The 21954-nt window shown below is 37.6% G+C and overlaps 1 protein-coding gene across 1 annotated transcript in view; it reads right to left on the bottom strand.

The window, feature by feature from the left end:
• The window catches only part of EMB1379 (embryo defective 1379), an 82771-nt gene extending 61560 nt beyond the window's left edge, over positions 1-21211 (bottom strand). Inside the window, exons 1-4 of the mRNA XM_089822643.1 lie at positions 20722-21211; positions 15348-15544; positions 15092-15172; positions 13527-13754 (exon numbers count right to left, since the gene is read on the bottom strand). Coding sequence (XP_089678769.1) covers positions 13527-13754; positions 15092-15172; positions 15348-15544; positions 20722-20836 — 621 coding nt within the window. The 5' untranslated portion in view covers positions 20837-21211. The remainder of the gene's footprint in view (positions 1-13526; positions 13755-15091; positions 15173-15347; positions 15545-20721) is intronic.
• Positions 21212-21954: the final 743 nt, after the last annotated feature.

The raw sequence follows: 21954 nt of genomic DNA, 5'->3' as shown, positions 1-21954 counted from the left end.
AATTATACAGTAAATAACAACATTTTTCATAGATTTCCCTACCTTTTGAGCTCTGCAACTTTTTCCCGTTTTCTCGCTAGAGAGACATTTTGAATTTGGATGAGCGTGGATGCTCCCAAGGGGCCGGGCTTGGCCTCGAATCCCTGCCTGAACCTACTTCTCGTTCTAACTACGACTGGGGTTACCCAGGGGAATGTCGATGTCGTTTGTCCTATTAGGGGGATGCCGGTGGAGTCAACGGCTTTGCCAGTGAGCCAAGAGATTCAAACGAGCCTTACTAGGGCTCAGTTGGTGGGCCAAGAGATTCAAACGAGCCATAATAAGGCTCTGGGTTGGAAGGAAGTGGTCCTTAATGAGAAGGAGGCTCTCATCCCGATGGAAGCTCCTAAAGTGATTAGCAATGACGAGGGAGTGGAAATTGCGGTTCTAGATAGCTTGGTCAACAGCGTGTCTGCCAATCTGAAACTCTGCCTCATTGGTAAATTTGTTTCCTTCTGCCCATCGATTGTGATGGTTCGAAAGTGGGTGAGTCAGAGATGGAAATTGAAGGGGAGTGTTATGGTCTCAGCCATGTTGGGAGGCCTATTCTGTTTTAGATTCAAAGCAACGGAGGATATGACAATGGTGATAGTAGGCTCCTGGTCATACGGAAAGCATAGCCTGGTGGTGGCTAAATGGCATCCGGCGTTGGATTCGACGAAAGAACTGAATAAGATGGCTTCGGTCTGGGTCAAGTTACCAGGCCTTCCTCTTGAGTTCTGGGATGAAAGGATCTTGAAATCCATTGGGGATTCTTTTGGGCACTTTGTGGCGGCGGATTTGGTTACTTTGCAGAGATCTTGACTAGTCTTTGCGAGGTTCAGTGTTAATGTGGCAGTGGGTACTTTGTTACCAGAGTCTATCATTCTAAGCTCAAAGTGGGGTAAGAAGATTCAACCCATTTTTTATGAGAACACAGGTGTGTTTTGTCAAAAATGCTCGTCATTTGGGCATTTGATTGTCGACTGTAAGAAGTCGGATAGGATGGCTGAGGAGAAAATTGAGGGAGATGTTGTGGGGGGGTGGGGGGGGGGGGCCTCCTCCTAAGGACTTAGGGACGGTGGGGGACGGGCCTCTTAAGGGTGACAAAGAGGTGACTCTCTCTCCAAGGAAGGAACTAGAAGTAAAGAAACCTCAAACGAATAAGGGGTTGACTCCCCCTTTTAGGAGGGTACAGAGTGATAACCCTCAAGTTGGGATTGGGAGGGTAAGAACGAAGGAGCTGGAGGGGATGTCGGGTTTGGTCTGGGGTTCAGAGTTACTTTGTACACAGGAAGGGGAGATGGAGGGTTTGGAGGAAGGGGAAATTGATTATTTCCCCTTTTTACAAGGAATTGAGGAGCTTCTCAGTACCCCTTTGAGGAACCTAGTGATTGAGGAAGTCTTCCGAGGGGGCACCAACAAGGCTGTGGAGAAGGGAGAGGTGAATGACAAGGTAGAAGGAGAGGTAGCCAAGGTACTTCGCTGGAATGAGGAGTTGCCAAATAAGATGATGGATCTGGCCCAGTTGGACAATAAAGAAGAGAAGTGGCAAACACAGAGAAGACAAACAAGGGCTTCAAGGAAACTTGAGGTGATAGTGGATTTGAAGTTGGATGTAGGAAATTCAGGTAAACAAACTAAGAAAGCCAAGCAGTTGGCTAGGGAGGTGGCAAGTGGCAGGTAGGCCACTTTGGAATCCTTAACAAAGGGTAGGAAATGATTTTTCTATCTTGGAATATGAAGGGGTTGAACAGCACTCATAAGCAGTTTGCCCTCAAACAACAGCTGGAAAACCAGAAAATTGATATCCTGCTTGTGCAGGAGGTTAAAATGTCTATGGCAAGGTTACCGAAAATGCAACCCCCCAATTTTTGACATGCGTATTGCCGTATCTGATACAGATACGCAGACGAAACAGAGGAAATACGAGTGCAAATCGTATCCGCGCGTTATTGGAAAGATGCCATTTTCAAACCCGTGCCAAAAACAGTGAAGACAAATTTCCAAAAAAATTGAGCCAAATTACTTATAGAATGTCATTTTTCATGTCGTTTTAAAGAAATATCCACCAGACTCCTTGTTCGACTACCGTAATCGCTGGGAAAAATCCAAAAATATCTCGTAGTCGCTGGGAAAATCAAAACCTGTGCAGCTATAAATAAACCCCCATCAAACGTTCAAAAAACAAATGAGTCGACGTTTTGTGTGAGCAGATTTCTCCTATGCGTGGTCTGATTTCTCCTGCGTGGTTTGTTTTCTCCTGCGCGCGCAATCGCAATACATCCACAATAGTTTAGTTTGATCTTTTTTAATGTTTGTTTCAGTATTATTTTTTTAATTTTTGTTCATGTTTTTCAGTTTGATTTTTTTAAATTTTGTTTAATGTTTAACATATAAAATTAACTTATTACAATGACATTTTTATATAGTTTATCAAAGCCACATATTAACATATAAAATTAATCACATATTAACATATAATAATGACTTTTTTATATAGTTCAAATAAAATTTACAAATTACCTTTTTAAGTTTTATTTTACAAATATAAATAAATATAAAATTTAATAGTTTAATTTTAATAAATTAATATTATTTAATTTTTAAAATAAAATGAAAATTATAATTATAATTACAATTATAATTATTAAAATTTAAACTAGTTTTATATTTATATTTTATTTTATTTTTAAATTTAAACTTTGTAAAAATTAATAAATATTAAATAGCATTATAATTTATTAATTATAGTAGAATTTTTTTTTCACAGTTTATTATGACTACTAACCTTTTTTAGTTTGCTAGACAGTAATATACAGCAAGGATAAAACATTATCCAATAGACAGGCTAATGAAGTTTGACTAAGAATCATCTGGCAAAGAACTTGTATGATATAAAACAAATGTAATTATTAGGGGTATGCCCCTCTTTGTTGTATATATAATTATGTAAATGAGCTCACTGGGGTATACCCCTTTTAAATATGTAATAATATAAGACTTTTGTCTCGGGCAACACTGGAGGTTTTCTTCTCCGTTCTTTCATACCAGTGGTCGTTTGAACAGAGATAAGCTTTGTACTTTGTTTCATTTTATTAATAAAATACATCAAGGCCTTGGCCATTTACCGATCAAAATAAAAAAACAAAAAAATAATTAAATATAGTAATAATGTTTAATAATTCATAAAGCCTAATAATTGTTTTAGACTTTAGAGTTACTATTAGAATATTAAATTTATATTTCGACAAAATTAATTAATATTATGAGTATATTTAATTTATTTTTAATTAATAAATAATTTAGATTTAAGTTTCGAAGTTATATTTTTGTAAAATTAAATTTGAAATAAAAATTATTGCACATATATTTAAATTTTAATTTAATCGTTTTAAAAATTATTATATTAGTTTTAAATTTGTGCTTTATAGCTTAATGCAAATTTGTTTTGATTTCATAATTTTACTAATTTTTTATTTTTTTCAGGAACCTAATCATGGCGTCATCGTCAACAAATGTTAGAACATCAAAAAATGACAAGTGGATCAAACCAAATGCTAAATATCCATTATGGAAACATGTAACCATCATCGAGAAATTTCAAGGCGGTGGAGGTTTTAAATGGAGGTGTCATGAGTGTCTGATTGATTATAACGGTTCTTATACCAGGGTTCGTGGACACCTCTGTCACATAAAAGGTACAGGATGTGAAATGTGTCCTGGGTCAAAGGTTGATGGTCAAACAGGGAAGGGATTGTCACGTGAGAAGATTGCAAACAACCAAAAAGAAGAGGATGAAGCTAATAGTCAAGTTCTAAAGTCAACACAAAGGTCAAGTCTCAATAGACCTCCTTTGCATCCAACTTCAGGAACATCTACTGGTGACGAGAGGCGTAATTTAGGACCTCTTGAAAAGGCATTTAATTTGCAAAGTCGAGAGGATACAGATTAGAGTATTGCACGATGTCTATACGCGAATGAATTTCATTTAACGTGGTTCGCTCACCATATTGGCAAGAGATGGTTAGGTCTATTAATGAAGCTCCAAAAGGATACAAAAGCCCAGGGTATGAGAAGGTTTGTACTACTCTTTTGATTAAAGAAAAAGAGATTATTGATAGGCAATTGCAAGTGATTCGAGATTCCTGGAAAATTTCAAGAGTTTCCATCATTTGTGATGGATGGAAGGATGCTAGAAATAGGCCACTAATCAATGTGGTTGCAATGAGCCCAAAGGGGGCAATGTTTTTGAGAGCAGTGGAATGCAATGCTGAAGAGAAAGATACACAGTTTATTGCCAACATTCTAATTGAAGCAATTGAATCTGTGGGGCCAAAAAGTGTTGTTCAAGTGATCACAGATAATGCAAAAGTATGCAGAGCAGCTGGGTTGGTCATGGAGGCAAGATATCCAAAAATTTGGTGGACTCCTTGTGTAGTTCATTCTTTGAATTTGATGCTACAAAAAATTGGCAAAATTCAATGGATACAAAAGATTTATGAAGAAGCCAAAGAGATTCAGATGTTTATTTGTAATCATCACATGTCACAGGCCATTTACAGACAATTCGCTAAGCTAGAGTTGTTAAGGGCAAATGTCTTGTCTCAAAAATATTCAATTTGTTTTTTTATTGAAATGTATTTAAGATTTATATGGTTTTAAAATGTTTTTTTTTTTTTTTTTTTTTTTTTTTTTTTTGTTGAAGGTGGTTGAGACACACTTTGCCACACACTACATTGTTCTCAAAAGGCTTGTTGATGTCAAACAAGCTTTGAAAAGTATGGTGATTAATGACATTTGGGCAGTATGGAGACAATCACAAACAGATAGAGCAAATAATGTCAAGAGTTTAATTCTTGATGAGGATTGGTGGGCTCAAATAGATTATTTACTATCTTTCACTGAGCCAATATACAACCTGATCCGTCAATGTGCTATCGATAAGCCAATATTAGGTGACATCTATGATTGCATAGATACAATGGTGGAGCAAGTTATTATAGAAAAAGAGCAAGATCCCTCTAAATTTTTTTATAAGCAAATATATGACGTAATAAAAAAAAGATGGGATAAAATGACAACTCCATTGCAACTTTTGGCATATGCTTTAAACCCTAAGTACTACCATGCTGATATGTTAGCATTGCCAAATAGGACAGCGCCAAATAGGGATGTTGAGGTTGTTGAAGGATATAAAAAAGCTTTCAAGAAAATGTTTACAAATCCTAGAGTTGTTGCAGAGATTCAAGATGAGTTTGGGACATTTGCTTCCTCTGATGGAACTTATGCAGATGTTAATGCAATGCCAAATAAAAAAGAAATGGATCCTATAAAGTGGTGGAACTTCCATGGTGCCATGACTACACATTTGCAAAAGCTAGCAATCAAGCTTCTATCACAGGTTTGATTTTATACTGATTATTCTAATAAGAATTATTTCTTATTTCAAATGTTTTTAATTGTTTGTGTCTTTGTAATTGTAACTTATAAATTATAAAATGAAACTCTTTTATTGCAGGTTTCTAGTTCTTCTGCATCTGAGAGGAATTGGAGTACATATGGCTTTATCCATTCTGTGAAACGAAATTGGTTGGCAGCCAGCAAAGCAGAGGACCTTGTCTATGTGAACTCTCATCTTCATCTATTGTCACATTCCTCCACAAACTACATCAAAGGACCTAATAGACTTTGGGATGTACAACCTGAGATAAGTAACATTGATGTATCCATAAATGCATTGACACATCTCAACCTCAATGTTGAGAATTTTGACATGGTCAGAGGACCCTTCGCTGAATCGTCAATGGGTTCTGAGAGTCTAGGTGGTGGTTGTACTCAATCCAGCTATCCTAACTCTTTAGAGAATCTTGATGATCTAAATCTTGAGTTTCAAGAGAACAGTAATGATATTTTTGATAGCATGTGATTCTACCAAACTATTTTTGTATTTGAATTTCATTTTAATAATAAAACTATATCTAACTATAGTATTTTGGAATATGTCGCAATTATGTGTTCATATTGCTTTCATTATAATGAAAAACTTCTTTGATGACTCTGAAAATTTGTTTATATATATATATATATATATATATATATATATATATATATATATATATATATATATATATATATATATATATATATATATATATATATATATATATATATATATATGTTTTAAGAATGTTGTATTTGTCGTTCCCAAATAAGAGGTCTCAAAAACTAGCCGTACCCGTACCCGTATCCGATACTGTACCTGTGTACATGCAACTCTGGTCTATGGTTAACTTGGTGAATATGGCAAGTTTTGTTTGGCCTAGGGCGAAATTTTGTTATAGTGAAGCACAGTGAAGCAGAAGGTGCTTCAAGAGGTGTGGCAACCTTCTGGAACCTAGATGCTGGTAATGATAGTCTAATCTATAGCTCAAAGTTCTATATTATAACTGAGCATAGGATAGGAGATAAGAAATGGAATATTATTAATGTTTATGCCCCTAATAGGAGAAACGGTAGACATAGCTTATGCGAGGAGCTATCAATTTTTATCTCTCAAAACAAGAATACCTTTTGTATGGGAGATTTCAACTCGCCCCTGTACCCTTCGGAGAAAATTGGAGGAATGATTGATTTTACTGATAGTATGAAGGATTTGGCTGACTTTATAAATAATAATGATCTATTGGATATGGAGATGCGTAGTGTGAACTTTACATGGTCAAATAATAGAAAAGGGGTTGACCTGATCCAAGTCAGGTTGGATAGACTTTTGGTCCCGGCAAGGTGGGAAGGATTAACTTCCTCCTCTCTTACAGGACTACCCAGGACGGTTTCGGATCATGCCCCTATCCTTTTTAATTGGAAAGAAGATTCCCTGGGGGGCCCAAGACCTTTTAGATATGAAATTATGTGGCAATCCCATCCTGATTTCAGCTCTAGAGTGGCTGAGTGGTGGGGGATAAGGATTGAAGGAACTGCGATGTATAGACTCTCTATTAAATTGGAGAATGTAAGGAGAAATGTGGTGCCCTGGAAAAAAAGGTATTTCGGGGATATTTTTAAGACCAAGGTGGAGGTGGAAGGGAACTTAGTTGAACTCCAGAAAGCTATGGGGGAAGGCATACCAATGGATAACATTATCCAGGAAAAGGGGAAATACAAGAAAATTTGGAAGGAAACTTTGAGTAGAGAGGAGATTTACTGGAAACAGAGATCAAGGGAGTTATGGCTTAAAGTGGGGGATAGAAACACTACGTTTTTTCATAGATCTACTTCAATCCACAAATGGAGAAACACTATTGATAGCATTAAAGATGACATTAATGTGAAGCTGAACAAACCTGAAGAGATAGCGAACTGGGCAATGGCTTACTTCAGTAATTCTTTCAAGGAAGAACAGAGGGACTTCAAAGAGGAGGATCGGCAGTAGTTGATTGAGACTATGCCCTCAGTGATCTCGGCTGAAGAGAATGAAGAGCTTGTGCAAATGGTGACTGAGGAGGAAGTCCATAGAGTTGCGTTTTCCATGAAAGCTTATAAATCCCCGGGTCCTGATGGTTTTCCGCCGACGTTCTTTCAGCACTTTTGGGAGATTATCAAGTTAGACCTCCTTCGGGCGGCCCGTGACTTCTTTAGGATTCAAACAGCTCAATAAAACTTTCATTGCTCTAATTCCCAAGGTGAAAGACCCGAAAGTTCTCTCTGACTTCAGACCGATCAGCCTTTGTAACACCACCTACAAGATTTTCTCTAAAATTCTGGTGAATAGGTTGAAGTTGTTGCTGCATAAGTTCATTGGGAAAACCCAGAATGGGTTTGTCCCAGGACAACAAATCCTGGATGCAGCAATAATGACGCATGAAGTTTTGCACTCTATGGAGAAAAGTGGTAATCCTGGTATGGCCTTGAAATTGGACATCTCTAAAGCTTATGATAGGATCAATTAGACCTTTATGTATAAAGTTATGGAAAGGATTGGCCTAAGTGAGAAGGTTATTAGAATGGTAAAATCAATGGTGGAAACTGTTAACTATTTTGTGATGGTTAATGGGTGATCTTGGGGAAACTTTGGAGGGGAGAGAGGTCTTAGGCAAGGCAACCCTATCTCTCCCTACCTGTTTACCATGGTGGCTAAAGTTCTGGGGAGAGCGTTCATGAAAAAGTGGGAGGGGGGGATAATCAAAGGGATTAAACCTGCATCCACTTTACCTCCTGAAGTGATCCAACAATTTGTGGATGACACCTTCCTTAGTGGGGAGTCCTCGGTGAGTGAAGCAAGAGCTTGGAAGTTGGTGTTGGAGATATATGCTATGAATGCAGGACAGAAGATCAATTTTGACAAAAGTAAAATGTTCTTCTTTAACACCCCTCCAGACCTACAACAAAGGATTGTTAATATTCTAGCTTGTAATGTTGTTGAGTTATGAGATACTTATTTGGGTCTTCCTTTAACTGTGAAAGAGGTTAGTAATAACTTCTGGAATAGCATTTTGGAAAGAATGGAGAAAAAGCTAATTGGATGGAAAGGCAAAACTTAGAGTAGTGCAGGTAAACTGCAACTTCTGATCTCCTCTCTCCAAGGATTACCAGTGTACTTCCTATCCTTATTTAAAATTACTCAATGTATGGCTAATAAATTGGAGAGAATTCAACGTAACTTCCTTTGGTCTGGGGGAAGCGAGAAGATAAGAATAAACTTGGTCAGTTGGGATACAGTATGTAAACCTAAGTATAGGGGAGGATTGGGAGTTAGGAAAATGACTGATCTAAACAATGTGCTTCTCACAAAGATGGGGTGGAATCTGATGAAGGGAGATTCTAATTGGTGTAATATTATGAGAGCTAAATACCTTGGTAATCTTAATTTCTCTCACTGTACCTAGAGAAATGATCTTCCTATGGGCTCTAAAATCTAGGGTAACATTGTGAGAAATAGAATTCTTCTAAAGGAGGGAGTAAGGTGGCTCGTAGGGAATGGTAACCAAATCAATTTCTGGGAGGATCCATGGCTTATAGATAAACCTTTGTCAAAAACAAAGTTTGGGTCTCTCCGATATAACCTCCAGGACATGGGTGGTAGTATGGTTGCGAATTATATTGGCCCGGGAAGAAAATGGAAGAAGATGAGGTTGCAACAGAATAATTTGATACGAAGGGACCTGACTGATGAGCTACTTTGCTGGAAGAGTACAAGATCCTGAGAAGAGCTAGAACTGATGAGTTCATTTAAAGGGCCACCTCGACTAGGGAATTCTCCGTTAAATCTACCTACAAGCTAATGTTCGATAAATCTCTTGAACCTAATGACTGGGGAAATGTTTAGTTTAACTATTTAATCCCGAAAATCAACATTTTCTAGTGGACCACCATCCATGGGAAAATTCTCACTATTGACAACTTGAGGAAGAGGGGGTTGCAAATCCCTAATAGATGTTGTATGTGCAAGAGGGAAGAAGAGAGCATCAACCACCTATTCCTACATTGCAGCTTTGCGTCTAAGGTGTGGGGGAAAATTCTTCAAAAGTTGGAGGTGAATTGGGTGTTCAATGTGGATATGGGGCATTTAGTGAACTGGCAGGGCCCCTTCACCCACCCCCTGCTTATCAATTTGTGGAAGATCATTCCCCCCCAGGTGTGTTGGGGTATTTGGAAGGAGTGAAACAACAGGGTGTCAGAAATGAGGAGAGGGAGGTGAAGGTCGTGGTGGATATGGTCTTCAAATTGATAGTTGAAAATCTTAGATGCAGCAATTGGAGAAAACCAGCGTTCCTCCCTTCTACCTTGGAGGTTAGAATGGCGAAGTGCTGGTCGTTGATGGAAGGGATTACGGAGATTGACAACTCTAATCTTATGGCTAGAAAAAGAACTAGATGGAAACCCCCGCCTGCTAACTGGGTCAAACTTAATTTCGATGGAGCTGCTAAAAAGGAGGGATCAACGAGGGGAGGGATTGTCAGGGACTGTAAAGGAAGGATGTTGTTGGCTTATACTGGTCCGTTAGGGAAAGTTTCAAATAATGTAGAGGAAGTGATGGCTCTGTACTAGCGTATAAAGTTAGTCATAAGTGTGTGATGGCAGGATGTGCAAGTTGAAGGTGATTCTAAAGTTATTATTGAGACTGTTAAAGGCAATATGCAGGAGGGATGGGCTATCAAACGTGTTATTGATGATATCAAGTACCTATTAGCCACCCTCAATAGGTTTGATTTGAATCACATTTTTTGGGAGGGCAATAGCACAGCTGATGGTATAACGGTGATTGACTTAAAGCTGGAAGGGCTAAGAGGTTGGAGGAATTTGAACGCTCTGGCAAATTTGGTGAGGGAGTTGGTGAATAAAGAAATAAAAAATGATGAATCCTAGCTAGTTACTTTGTATGATGTTGTTGAGCTAGCGGGGACGAAATGTACTTGATGCTTATGTGGTAGGGAGTAAAGGCTTGGGTATGGGCAATAATTATAACTCGTGGCCTGAAAATTGGAAGTTTGAAATGGGGGATTTTTTATTTATTTCCCTTTATGGATCATCATACGTCGTGCAAAAAAAAGAACTATTTTTTAAAGATTTGTGGCGTGTTTGGAATGATGGAAACGATTAGGGGATAGATCGTGGCGGCCGACATGTGATCTTTCTCACCAATTTGGCAGGATTCATTATTACTATTAATTGTAATTATCATCTCCGTTTATGGGTTTATCTTTCTAAGAGTGAAGTATTTTTTAGAGATTGGGCTCTGAATAGAGAGAGAGGAGAGAAAAAAATTACAGAGATGGGAGGTGACCTGATGCGCATAGAACCAGCTATGATCGATGATAATGTGAGGAAGCCCTTGGTCTGTTACTTACTAAAGGAGGGTGGTTTTGTCTCGTTCATGGAGGCTCTCAATGGTCATGACGAGAATTGTTCTATGCACTTTGTTAACTCATGGGAGAATCGCAGAGTGACAATTAATGGTATCTCGTTTCACATTTCAAAGGAGGTGATTACTATGGCGACGGGCTTGGCGATGGAGGGAAGAAAATGGTAGAAGGTGACACAGGTGACTGACGAAACAAGCCTGCAACTTTTCTTTGTGGAGGGTGAGGAACCAATTCGGCATAGAGGAGGTTTCATGAGAGAGAAACTGTCTAACCCGTGGAACGAGGTTTGTCTAATTCTGATGAAATGTCTTACCTTGGAAGGAAGGTATGGAGTTTGCTACTACTAGCATTTTCCTCTTCTTAATCATTTCCGACACCGTGATTTTCTTTCGCTTCCCTTCTTCTTGCTGCATGATCTTGAGGATACTGTTGTTAATGTGAAAGATAAAATGAGAAGGGGGGTTAATTTTACTATTTTACACCAAGGTTTAATTTTTAGGCTGTATCAATTTCACTTTGCCTTGGTCCCCCTTAGGATTGTGGAAATTGATATTCCTGTTCAGTTGAACCCCAGGCCCCAAATGGTCCCCCTTAGGATTACGGGTCCTAAAGCCCCTACCCCTCAGCCCTCTCCCAGTGGGGTCCCCAATGAATCCCTCCCCCAAGGGGGAAAAAAGGAAAAGGTAAGGAGAAAATGCAGACAGAGTCGGAGGATGAGAGGAGAGGGGGAAGGAGGAGGTCAGGGAGGTTGGCTAAGTCTTAGGCTAAGAGTAAGTTAAGGGAGGGAGCCTCACAGGAGGAGTCAAATTCTGAGGATCCGGGCTGCCCCAAAAGAAGAATGAAGGAGAAAACTGTTAACTTTGGAGTGGGAGGTGCGGAGGAGGTTGAAGAGGAGATTTTTTATTCCTCTGGGTTGAACTCGAGTAATAGCAAGGAGAATAAGGAGGTGTCGCATGTCTCGACGACGGTTGTGCCCAGGTGCGTGGACCTAACAAAAGATCAATTCCCTGAAACGATGGACAAGATGCCTTCCCCCGTTACAATCTCCTCCTTTGTTAAGACAGGTTCCATAAAGGCTACTAACCCCCTGGTTGTGCAGGATACTCATGCTGGCAGGGATGGACATCTGTGCGATTCGGATAAGGTTGGTAATGAGTTGCAGGAGAGAATCCAGGCACTAGAGGAAAGAATAGGACTGTTAACCAAGTTCACGGTTAAAGTCACTCATGCGGCGGCTACCACTCTATGCCTATTGAAGGATGCCGAAGGGGACCTGCCCAAAGAGGACTCCAAGCTGCTTTTTGACTTCCTGGAAAAAGACTGGGCTAATGTCCTTCTGGGGAAGAAAGAGGTCAAGAAATCATAAGGGCTCCCCTCTTCTTTTATTTTTTGCATGCTATTAATCCGCTGGTTTACAGACTTTTTCGGTTTTAAGGCTGTCACGCCTTTATTTTTGTTAAGTGACTTCAGCTTGTTAACAGGCATTTTGTTTAAAGCCTGTAGTTATTTTTATAATTATAGTACAAACTTCTATTTTTGTTTTAAAAAGCATTAGGGGTTAGTTATGTTCTGATGGTAATCTGCTGGTAGTCGACCAGCTTGTTTGTAATGGGCCAGCCCCCTTGTTTCGGCTGCTTTTATTTCAAAAACAACCAAGTAAAAACTGAAACACTTGTTAAAAATGTATGTGGCACCCTTGTATGTGGCACCCTCAACGGCAAAGGGGCACATCATCAACAGCCTCCTTCCTCTACCAGGGTATCTGGTGCTGTAGTGACTTCATGAATAACAAACCTGGTCAGCAACCTGCTACTGAACTTTCAGTCAGTTCTGCATATAATTTTGCAGGCTTAAAAGTAATGTATATGATGAAATCCAAAAATTAGGAGCCTACCATAGAAAAGTAGATTGCTATTAACGTCATTTGCAATTATTGATTCTTCTGTTGTAACAAACATGTGGCCTTTTATCTTTTTGTCTTTGCCCTTTTGACCAATTAAATTTTGTCTGGATTCTGTGGGCTGATTCACTTGTTTCTATTGAGCCATCTAATTATATCTCTTCTACAGAGAATCACAAAACCTTTATGAACAAGAGAAATCCTTAATGGGAAGCATGTTTTTTACTGGTATAATTCTCGGATCTCTCACAGTAGAAGTGATATAGAACAATGGAACTAGAGACACTACTTGATGTAAAAATAATCTTTCTGAAGAGATAAAAACCTTCATCACGTTAAAATGACTAATGCTGTCACCAGCTACATACTAAAAAACCCTGAGCAGGAGGGCTTCTGAACATGAGCATCATGTTACACAATTAATCACTTTATTTTTTAATTGTTTTAGTAGTTTATATTGCAACAGATCACTCCTTCCACTCTCACAAGTATTATTCTCTTGAACTTTTATGTTGAATGACAGATATAAAATTACATACGAGTATCCAATCAGACCTGTGTTTATAAAGGGGACCAATTATTCATTATTTTACTCAAAGCTTTAAGTTATCATGTACCCATATACAATCATTATTTATATTAAAGTGTATATGCATAAAAACCCTTACATAAAGTGGTATAAAAATATAAAGAAATGTGCTAACTTTACCAACAACAAGAAAAAGATCCCACTGACTAAAGAATACCTTGATCCCTGCTTCATTGCATACATCACAGAATGGAACTTCAAAATCCTTGAACAAGCTGCGCAATTCAAGGAATGCACGAACTCCCAGTCCAATTTTTCCGTCTTCAGTAGTACAGAGCCATCGGTTTCTCAGGAGGTCTTCTAGCGTTTTCTCCTTCTGGGCCATGGAAAATTGCTTAAATGCTGATGGTATCTGACTGGCTTCAACCTGTGATTCTGACCTAACCTGCATTGGAACAGAAAACACCAAAAACTTTGAGACTTATAGCAATAATAAAATCCAGTTATGTTGCATCCTCATTTGCATAATGCACAAAAGTAGAGTAGACATCAATCAAATTTAAATGTATAACAACCATCTAACAGAACATCTTCTGATCTCAGAGACTCCTAATTGAAGTTGGGGTTATATTTTTCCTTAAATTTTCCAATGAACTACATCTTTATCTAACAGTTTCCAGAGTCCCTCTTGTTTCTCTATTTTAAACTTTCTAGCCAATTAGCTAGTTTCTCTCAAAAAACTTAAAAAGTATATTTCTTAAAGAAAAATTTCCACCTGAATACAGACAAGTTTTTATGTAATTAGATTTATCATAACATGCCATAGTAATGAGAATTGCGGCAATTCACGCAATTCAGCAGTTCGATTCAAGCTAGGCAATTTTTTGTGAATCGGTGAATCAAATCAACGATTTTTTGGCATGAATCGGCTGGAAAAATCGGGCAGCCCAATTGGGCAACTTAAAAACATTTTTTTTAAAAATACAACATTTTTAATGATTTTTTTTTCACATTTCTCTTTCTTATAACTCTAAAAGGCCTTCTATTTGTCGAGTATGACAAAAAGAGAGGAAACATGAGAGATAGACTTGAGCTAGAGCTAGACCAAATAGACTTGACTTTTCATTTTGTTTACAGATAGACATATGTTTCATGGATCTTCATCTTACATACATTTATGATTTGATATCATTGGTTTTATGGATCTTCATCTTACATTCATTTATGATTTGACAACATTTATAATTCTATATATCTATGTCGTGACTCATTATGATCCTATGATTTCTGTTTACTTAAGCTAAAATTTATATTACATATGTGATGGATTTATCATTTATGTTCCTTGTTTATGTATGTTAATTTCTATTTGATGAAGTTATGGTGTGTTTAAGTTATATTCAATAATTGGTGCATAAAATAAGTTTTAAATTGTTAAAATCTCTAAATTTCAAGGGTTCTTTTAATTTGTCGATTCATAGTTGATTTGATTCCGATTCATAGCCAATTTGCGATTCGATTCGGCCTTGCCGATTCCGATTCTCGTTACTTTGTAACATACACATTATAAAAATTCTATTATTAACAGCCAATTCTGTATGATTCCTTAAACCAGCCTATAATATTAAGCACTTGTGGAGAATGTCTCATCATTTTAATTTCCTTTCTCAGCACAAAAGTTTGGCAATACATTCATCTGATGGGAAAATATCAGCTCCATTTCTTGCCCAAAGTTAAATTTTTTGATTGAAACATTGATGTAATATCAGACTTTAAACTTACCTGAGTTTCAAGGCGAATATTCAATGCTTCAATATTTGAAATCTGCCCCTTGCCTGACTGATCTAGAAGAATTGCTTCCATCTGCTCAACATAGCCAAAGAAATCACACAATGAATATAACAGAGAGACTTGACAGGAACATATTTACAGTTATTCAACAGTTCTTAAAGTCAAAGCTAACTGATAAACCATGAATCTCCTTTTCCCCAATACCCAGCACAGTTTTTAAATAAAAGGCAATAAAAGATTCCCTTACCACAGCCTTGAAAAAAGCAATTTGAGGAAGGGAATACTGCGTCCCCAATTTGGCCTGTTCATCAGCTACTTTGTTGATTACCCCATAATACACGTGACTATCATATTGGTTTGTGCTGGCCCGAACCTCAAATTGCAGAAAGGCAAGTTCCTTATTAATGTTTCCAATGTATTCGTGAAAGTCCCTTTCTCTAGAACCTGCATAATACACAATTCCAATAGAAGTTTCAATTCTTCGTCTATAAACCCTGTGTCAAAAGCATCAAAGAGGATAAGCATTGCTTGTGACCGGAGTTGTGGATCCCAAATCCCTAAGGCAGGATAGTCTCCCAAGTGCCAAGGGTGTCAAACTTGGGAAGAAAGCCACAAAAACTACACTCAACTTGGGCAACTATAGATGAACTGCTAAGGTGAGCAAAACCTCCTTTGCTTCTGGCTCTACTAAGCCAAGGCTACACTCAATTTGGGCAACTACAGACAAACTTCTAAGGTGAGCAAAACTTCCTTTGCTTCTGACTCTGCTAAGGTAAGGAAGACTTCCCTGAGCTGCTGCTATAAATATCTCTACAGGGAACAAATATTTATCTTGAAGGAAACCATCCCTGATGCATATTGTTCTCTTATTTTGGTTGTCATTTCATACCTATATTCTGGTTTGAACACTCAGAGCAAGCGACTTATTAAAATAGATAATCTGCCATATAAAATGTCAAAAAGATGACTTTTGATAGCCACTGTTGTTCTTGTACATATTTAGACATGGCAGTTAGTAAGACTTACTTCAACACAAAATTAAAAGATGTTTTAAGATTGATTGTTTTATAGTGTGTTGGGCTGATAGAGGGGTTTAAGCTCATGCAGACAGGTGCCTATTCCAGCTACGCAACAGAGTTTGGGATTCATACAAAATATGAAAAGTTTAAAGCCACAATAGGACACCTTAATTAAAAAACACCCAAAGACCATATCTGCCCAGATACATACATAAAATTAGGTTATACACATTCAACTGAAAAGATAACAGATATTGCATGACTTAATAAGAGTCTTCTTGGCAATCCAAAAATATACCTGTCAATTACTTTATTTGTCTTGAGAATATACATTTCAAAAGCTTTGGAGAGATTTTAGAGTCTTCTATTCAACCAATTGGTCAATTAAACATCCAAGAATATTCATGAAATCCCTGGAGACACTCATACAGTCAGATCTGCTTGTCTCTTGCAGTCAGGTGCCTGTTCCAGCTAGGCAACTGAGTCTGGGATTCATACAAAACATGAAAAGTCTAAAACCAAAATAGGATACCTAAATGAAAACACACCCAAAGAGTTAAAAACCATATCTATCCAGATGCATACATAAAATTTGGTCCAACGCATTCAACTGAAAAGATAACAGAAATTGCATGACTTCATAAGAGCCTTCTTAGTAATCCACCTGTACATTTCTTTGTTTGTCTTGAGTAGGTACATTTCAAAAGCTTTGGAATTCAGAATACTATCCCTACAGACACTCATGCTGTCAGATCTGCTTGTCTCATGCAGACAGGTGCCTATTCTAGCTAGGCAACAGGATTTGGGATTCATACAAAATATGAAGAGTGTAATGTCCCCAAATTGGGAACACCCTGATTCAACCCTAATAAAGTAGCAATTTGGGTTTAAAGAGTATCTTTCCCTGATTTGTACCCCTGCAATGAGTGTTAGGAATATTTCATTTTTAATTAAATGAAGAATTTATATCAAAGTAATAAAAAGATCATATGTGGCATATATACGTAGCAAGAATAGTAATTGGAGTACAAAATGATTAGACGTAGGGTGCAGCAGCTTTGATGGGGTGTCTTAGATATTCCATCCTAGGCCCAAGAGCAGATCCACTATCCCTCTTGGAACCATGAGGGCCTGTGCTCTTCCGACGGGTTGGGGTACGTAGTGAGGTATCAGATTCATTATCCCCTCATCTCAGTTATGTTTACATCCTAAGTCCAATCATCTGTCTTCCTTTTACAGGTACACCGTGACAATAGGATAGGAATGCAATTGGATGCCCTAGCAGCATTACTCTTCCAAGCCCAGAGGCAGTCCTATACCCCTCATTTTGACTCTCTCAATCCTTTTCTTGCGGTGAGGTAATTGAAATAGGGCTCTCTCACCGTTCCACTTTTACATGTCTATCCAGGTCTCTTAAAATAATTGTAGAATCCATATTAATCAGACATTATAACCAGTAACTGAAGAAAAAAAAATATGAGAGATACACAGCAATGTATTCTGTTATTGTATTCAACCAATCATATACATATAAAGCACAGCGTATAATTGATAAAATAATAAATACCCAAGACTTGTACCAAATCCTTAATATCGGATTGATTGCTGAGTATTAATAGTTTTCTTTCTTACTTGTGCTGTGTCTTTTATCCAACACAGTATTAATGTTATCTGATCAATCATTTTATGTAGCAGACTGATCAATGCCCTGATTGTGTGCTCTCCATGTGTGTGTGTGTGTATTTGTGTGTGTGCTTTTGTGTTTGTGTGTGTGTGTGTGTGTGTGTGTTTTACTTATGCTGTGTCTTTTATCCACCACAGTATTAATGTTATTTGATCAATCATTTTATGTAGCAGACTGATCAATGCCCTGATTGTGTGCTCTCCTTGTGCTCTCCGTGTGTGTGTGTGTGTGTCTGAGGGGATGTTTTTACAGGGAGGTGTCCCTTTTAACCGCATCTTTTTTATGGCCAACATTAATTAAAATTAAAATACCCTTTCAGTTTGACTTGACCCGATCTTCATTGAATTAACATTCTTTAATATTGATTTAGCTTCATGAATTGCTAATACTTCCTTGGTTAATCCTCTATAATATCCAATTGTCATTTTTCCTGACTCTGTCAATTAATCCACTCACTGATCACTTTCTGTTATCTTTGATTGGTTTGCAGCTACTGCGATACCCGGTTCGATTCTTTTCAAGGGGTGCCATACTGCTTCTTTACATTAAAATATATTCTTGGTATGATTGGCCACAGGAAAATGTGGTCTTACAGAGTAAGACAATTTTCTATATCTTTTTGCTAATTCGATTCCTTCGTGGAAGGGGTCGTGACAAAAAGTCTAAAAACACAATAATGAAAATACACCCAAAGACCATACCTGCCCAGATGCATACATAAAATTAGGTTCTACACATTCAACTGAAAAGATAATGGAAACCACATGACTTAATACAAATCTTCGTAGTAATCCAAAAATAAACCTTTACACTTCTTCATTTGTCTTGAGAAGATACATTTCAAAAGCTTTGGAATGATTTTAGAGTTTTCTATTCGACCAATTACTCAATAACACATCCAAAAATATTCACAAACTCCCTACAGACACTTATACTGTCAGATCTGCTTGTTAAATTCATTCAGGTCAGAAATGTCCATTATACATTTGGGATGAACCTAACTCATCAACATACAAAATATCTTTCTCTTGTGCTCAAAGTAGGAGCCCTAGAGTTTTGCCGCTGCAAAATTTTCCCTTTTTATAGCTTCTTTCATTGCTTTTTCCTTTTTGCCTTAACCAAAATCTTCCATATTATCCCTGCAAAGCCTTGTACCCCCTATGCAATGACCAAGAATGGAATGTACAAACTTGCATGAAATCCTTATAATCTACAAACTTGAGAGATTTCAGCAGGTGTCCATACCTTGCCCATCCATGTCATGTTTTTTTCTCACTTTGGTGCAAGAAATCTATCATCAACAATTTCTAATTACAAAGCATGGTGAACTATCTACAACAATTCCAGACCATTGATGGAGTCCAAGAAAGGCAAGAGGAAGTGAGAGGAGCATGTGCAGCTTTGGCAGGAGTTTTGGGCAAACAAGCAACTGGAAAGACTCCAAGCCTAGGAGAACCACTGAAACATGATAGGGTTTGAGAGTCCAAGGCAACTTGGGACCTAGGGAAATGCCCTGAAAAGCACTAGTGGTTTGAGGATCCCAAGGGGACTTCATACTTGAGGATTTCAAGTGTTTTTTAGGGACTTGGAACATTGGAACTTTGGTCCGTCCGGGATTCTGAAACCCTGCCAAAGAAAGACAACTTTGGCACTGCATTGGATTTTAAAGATGAATAATTTCAAAAATAAGTTATATTATAGTATCCCAATAACCAAAAACCTTAGACATTGTATAAATTCATTCGTGTGGGAATGCAGGAACCTTAAGCAGCCAGGAAACCTAGGACAAGTTCCATTCCTTGGAGCCTTTGAAAACTCAAAAAGCATAAATTCTCCAACTAAGTGCGAAATTATTGGGCATTGATCACAAAGTATCCAGCTAAGACATTGTATAAATTCATTTGTGTGGGAATGCAGGAACCCAAAGCAGCCAGGAAACCTAGGACAAGTTCCATTCCTTGGAGCCTTTGAAAACTCAAAAAGCATAAATTCTCCAACTAAGGGCGAAATTATTGGGCATTGATCACAAAGTATCCAGCTAACACATTTCACTAAAGGATTTTCAATAACACTATTTTGAGTGAACGCCCCTAGACAGCATTTCAAAATGGTGGACCCAACTGGAGATTTCTCAAATCAGATATCAATAGTAGGTAAGATGGGGTCAGATGCAGAAACAAGAATTGAACACAAATAAATGACACGCATTGAAATGGAGTGCCAACAAACTAAAGAGACAAAACATGAGGCTTTTCATAGCAGAGTTACAGGTCTAAATCCACAAATGACATTTCAAGTATTGAAACTGAGAAAAATACCACGCCCAAATCTAGTTGTCAGCTACTTCGATGACATGGTGGTGCTCAAATCATTGAGTGCTTAGATCTCCGAAAGCCGTGAGTTAATTGAATAATATGTTGTATTCAACTTTGGATGCGGCATACCCAGCAGGGTGTGATAGTAGTCCCTAGCTCAAATCCAAAAGAGACGCGTTCGATGTTGAAAATGGAAAAAATACAGCGTCCAACCCTGGGTGTTAAATGCCCCAGTGAACAAGACTGGCTATGGTAGGTGATGAAATTTGCCGACCAGCCAGCAGGCAAGCCTAGTTTCTAGGTTGTAGTCCGCGACAGAAGTGTCAAGTGCCGAAATTATTCCATCTCTGGGCATGGGTTACACAGTTGAAAAGGGCTGGATACAATTCTCCGATGACTTTTGTGCCCTCTGAACGAAAGAAACCCCTATGCATTGGCATCACAACCTAGGCTGTATTACCAATGTAATTCAAAAAGAAAATACCTTTCCATTACAAGGAGTGTTTCAATTGCTGAAAATTCAAATCCTAGTAAAACAAGCCCTGAACAAAAACAAGTTTAAAACCTGCGAAGACAAAGGAAAAAAGCAGAAGAAATTCTAACCTGCGTTATTTTGGCAGAGAGTGTTGTACATGGATTTGACCTCTTTTTCAAGCAAGGGACCTCGTGCTAACAAAGCTTGTATGAGAGTGTGATGTCTAGCATTCAGGTTGGCCATTGAATGGTTGCTGCCAGTCTCAGATTTATGCACGGACTCTGAGTTTTATAGATAATTCAAAAGGACGTGCATAATTTTGCTAATCAAATGCCTTTTTCTGATACGTTAAAAGTATTGTTGTGTCTTGCATCTGTACGAGTTTTCTGTGTCTGCGGGCAGTTTTCCCGCGGGATTCGTCCCAAAGGCCAACTCTAAATATTTCAAAGAGTAGGAGCTGGGCGGATTAAATACAGCACGAGACTGCTTCATTCCATTACTCACGTGGTTTCTTCTAAACAAGAGACTGCTTCATTCCATTACTCACGTGGTTTCTTCTAAACAAGAGACGCTGCTTAATGCACAATGGTTGTAGAGATGTAAATGAGTGAGAATCTCAATTAACATTGTGAATGCATTAATTTTTACCTTAATTTTTCTCTAGAAATGCACTTGTGATATGATAGGATTGCTCATTTTTTTTGTTAAATTTTTGTCCTAAAAATGCACTTGTCATCTCATAGAATGGTTCATATTTTGTTGTTAAGTTCTTGTGCTATATTATTATATCTTTGGGCATTTAAGCCTAAGAATAAAAGGCCAAATTCTTCAATATGGCACTAAATACTTAATATCATATTATGATCAATACATATGCTTTAGACAAATTTGCACCTTCTACATTGACAATTTAAATTATGTGCAATGAGGAAAGATATCCATACCAATATTTGAATTATAGAACTTGAAGAAGTGATGAAGCATTTGGAGTATCACATTATATGTTTAAGCATACCATGCATGCTACTAGAGAACCATAAGTAGTTGGAATAACTCCCCCAACTATGTATTATTCTCATCTTGATTATCAAATGGAACTTGCACTATTTTTAATCATTAGCACTAGACAAAAATTAGGATAGAGATATAGATAGAGATAAATAGTAGTATACAACAATAACAAAATAAATAAATATGCAGAGGAAAAAATGATAGATAATATAGAAGAAGAAGAGGAAGAGAGATAAAATAGTAAGATAGAGTGATACTAACATAAGTTGTGAGAGAGAGAGAGAATTAAATATAATTATTTTTCTTAATAAAACAAATAGTCAAAATAAATCATGGTTATAATAAAAATT

The sequence above is a fragment of the Cupressus sempervirens genome, chromosome 1 (genome assembly GCF_028749045.1).
Source record: "Cupressus sempervirens isolate cs-2001-9-10 chromosome 1, ASM2874904v1, whole genome shotgun sequence".
NCBI classification, from domain to species: domain Eukaryota; kingdom Viridiplantae; phylum Streptophyta; class Pinopsida; order Cupressales; family Cupressaceae; genus Cupressus; species Cupressus sempervirens.
This window is presented reverse-complemented; position numbering and strand designations above follow the sequence as displayed.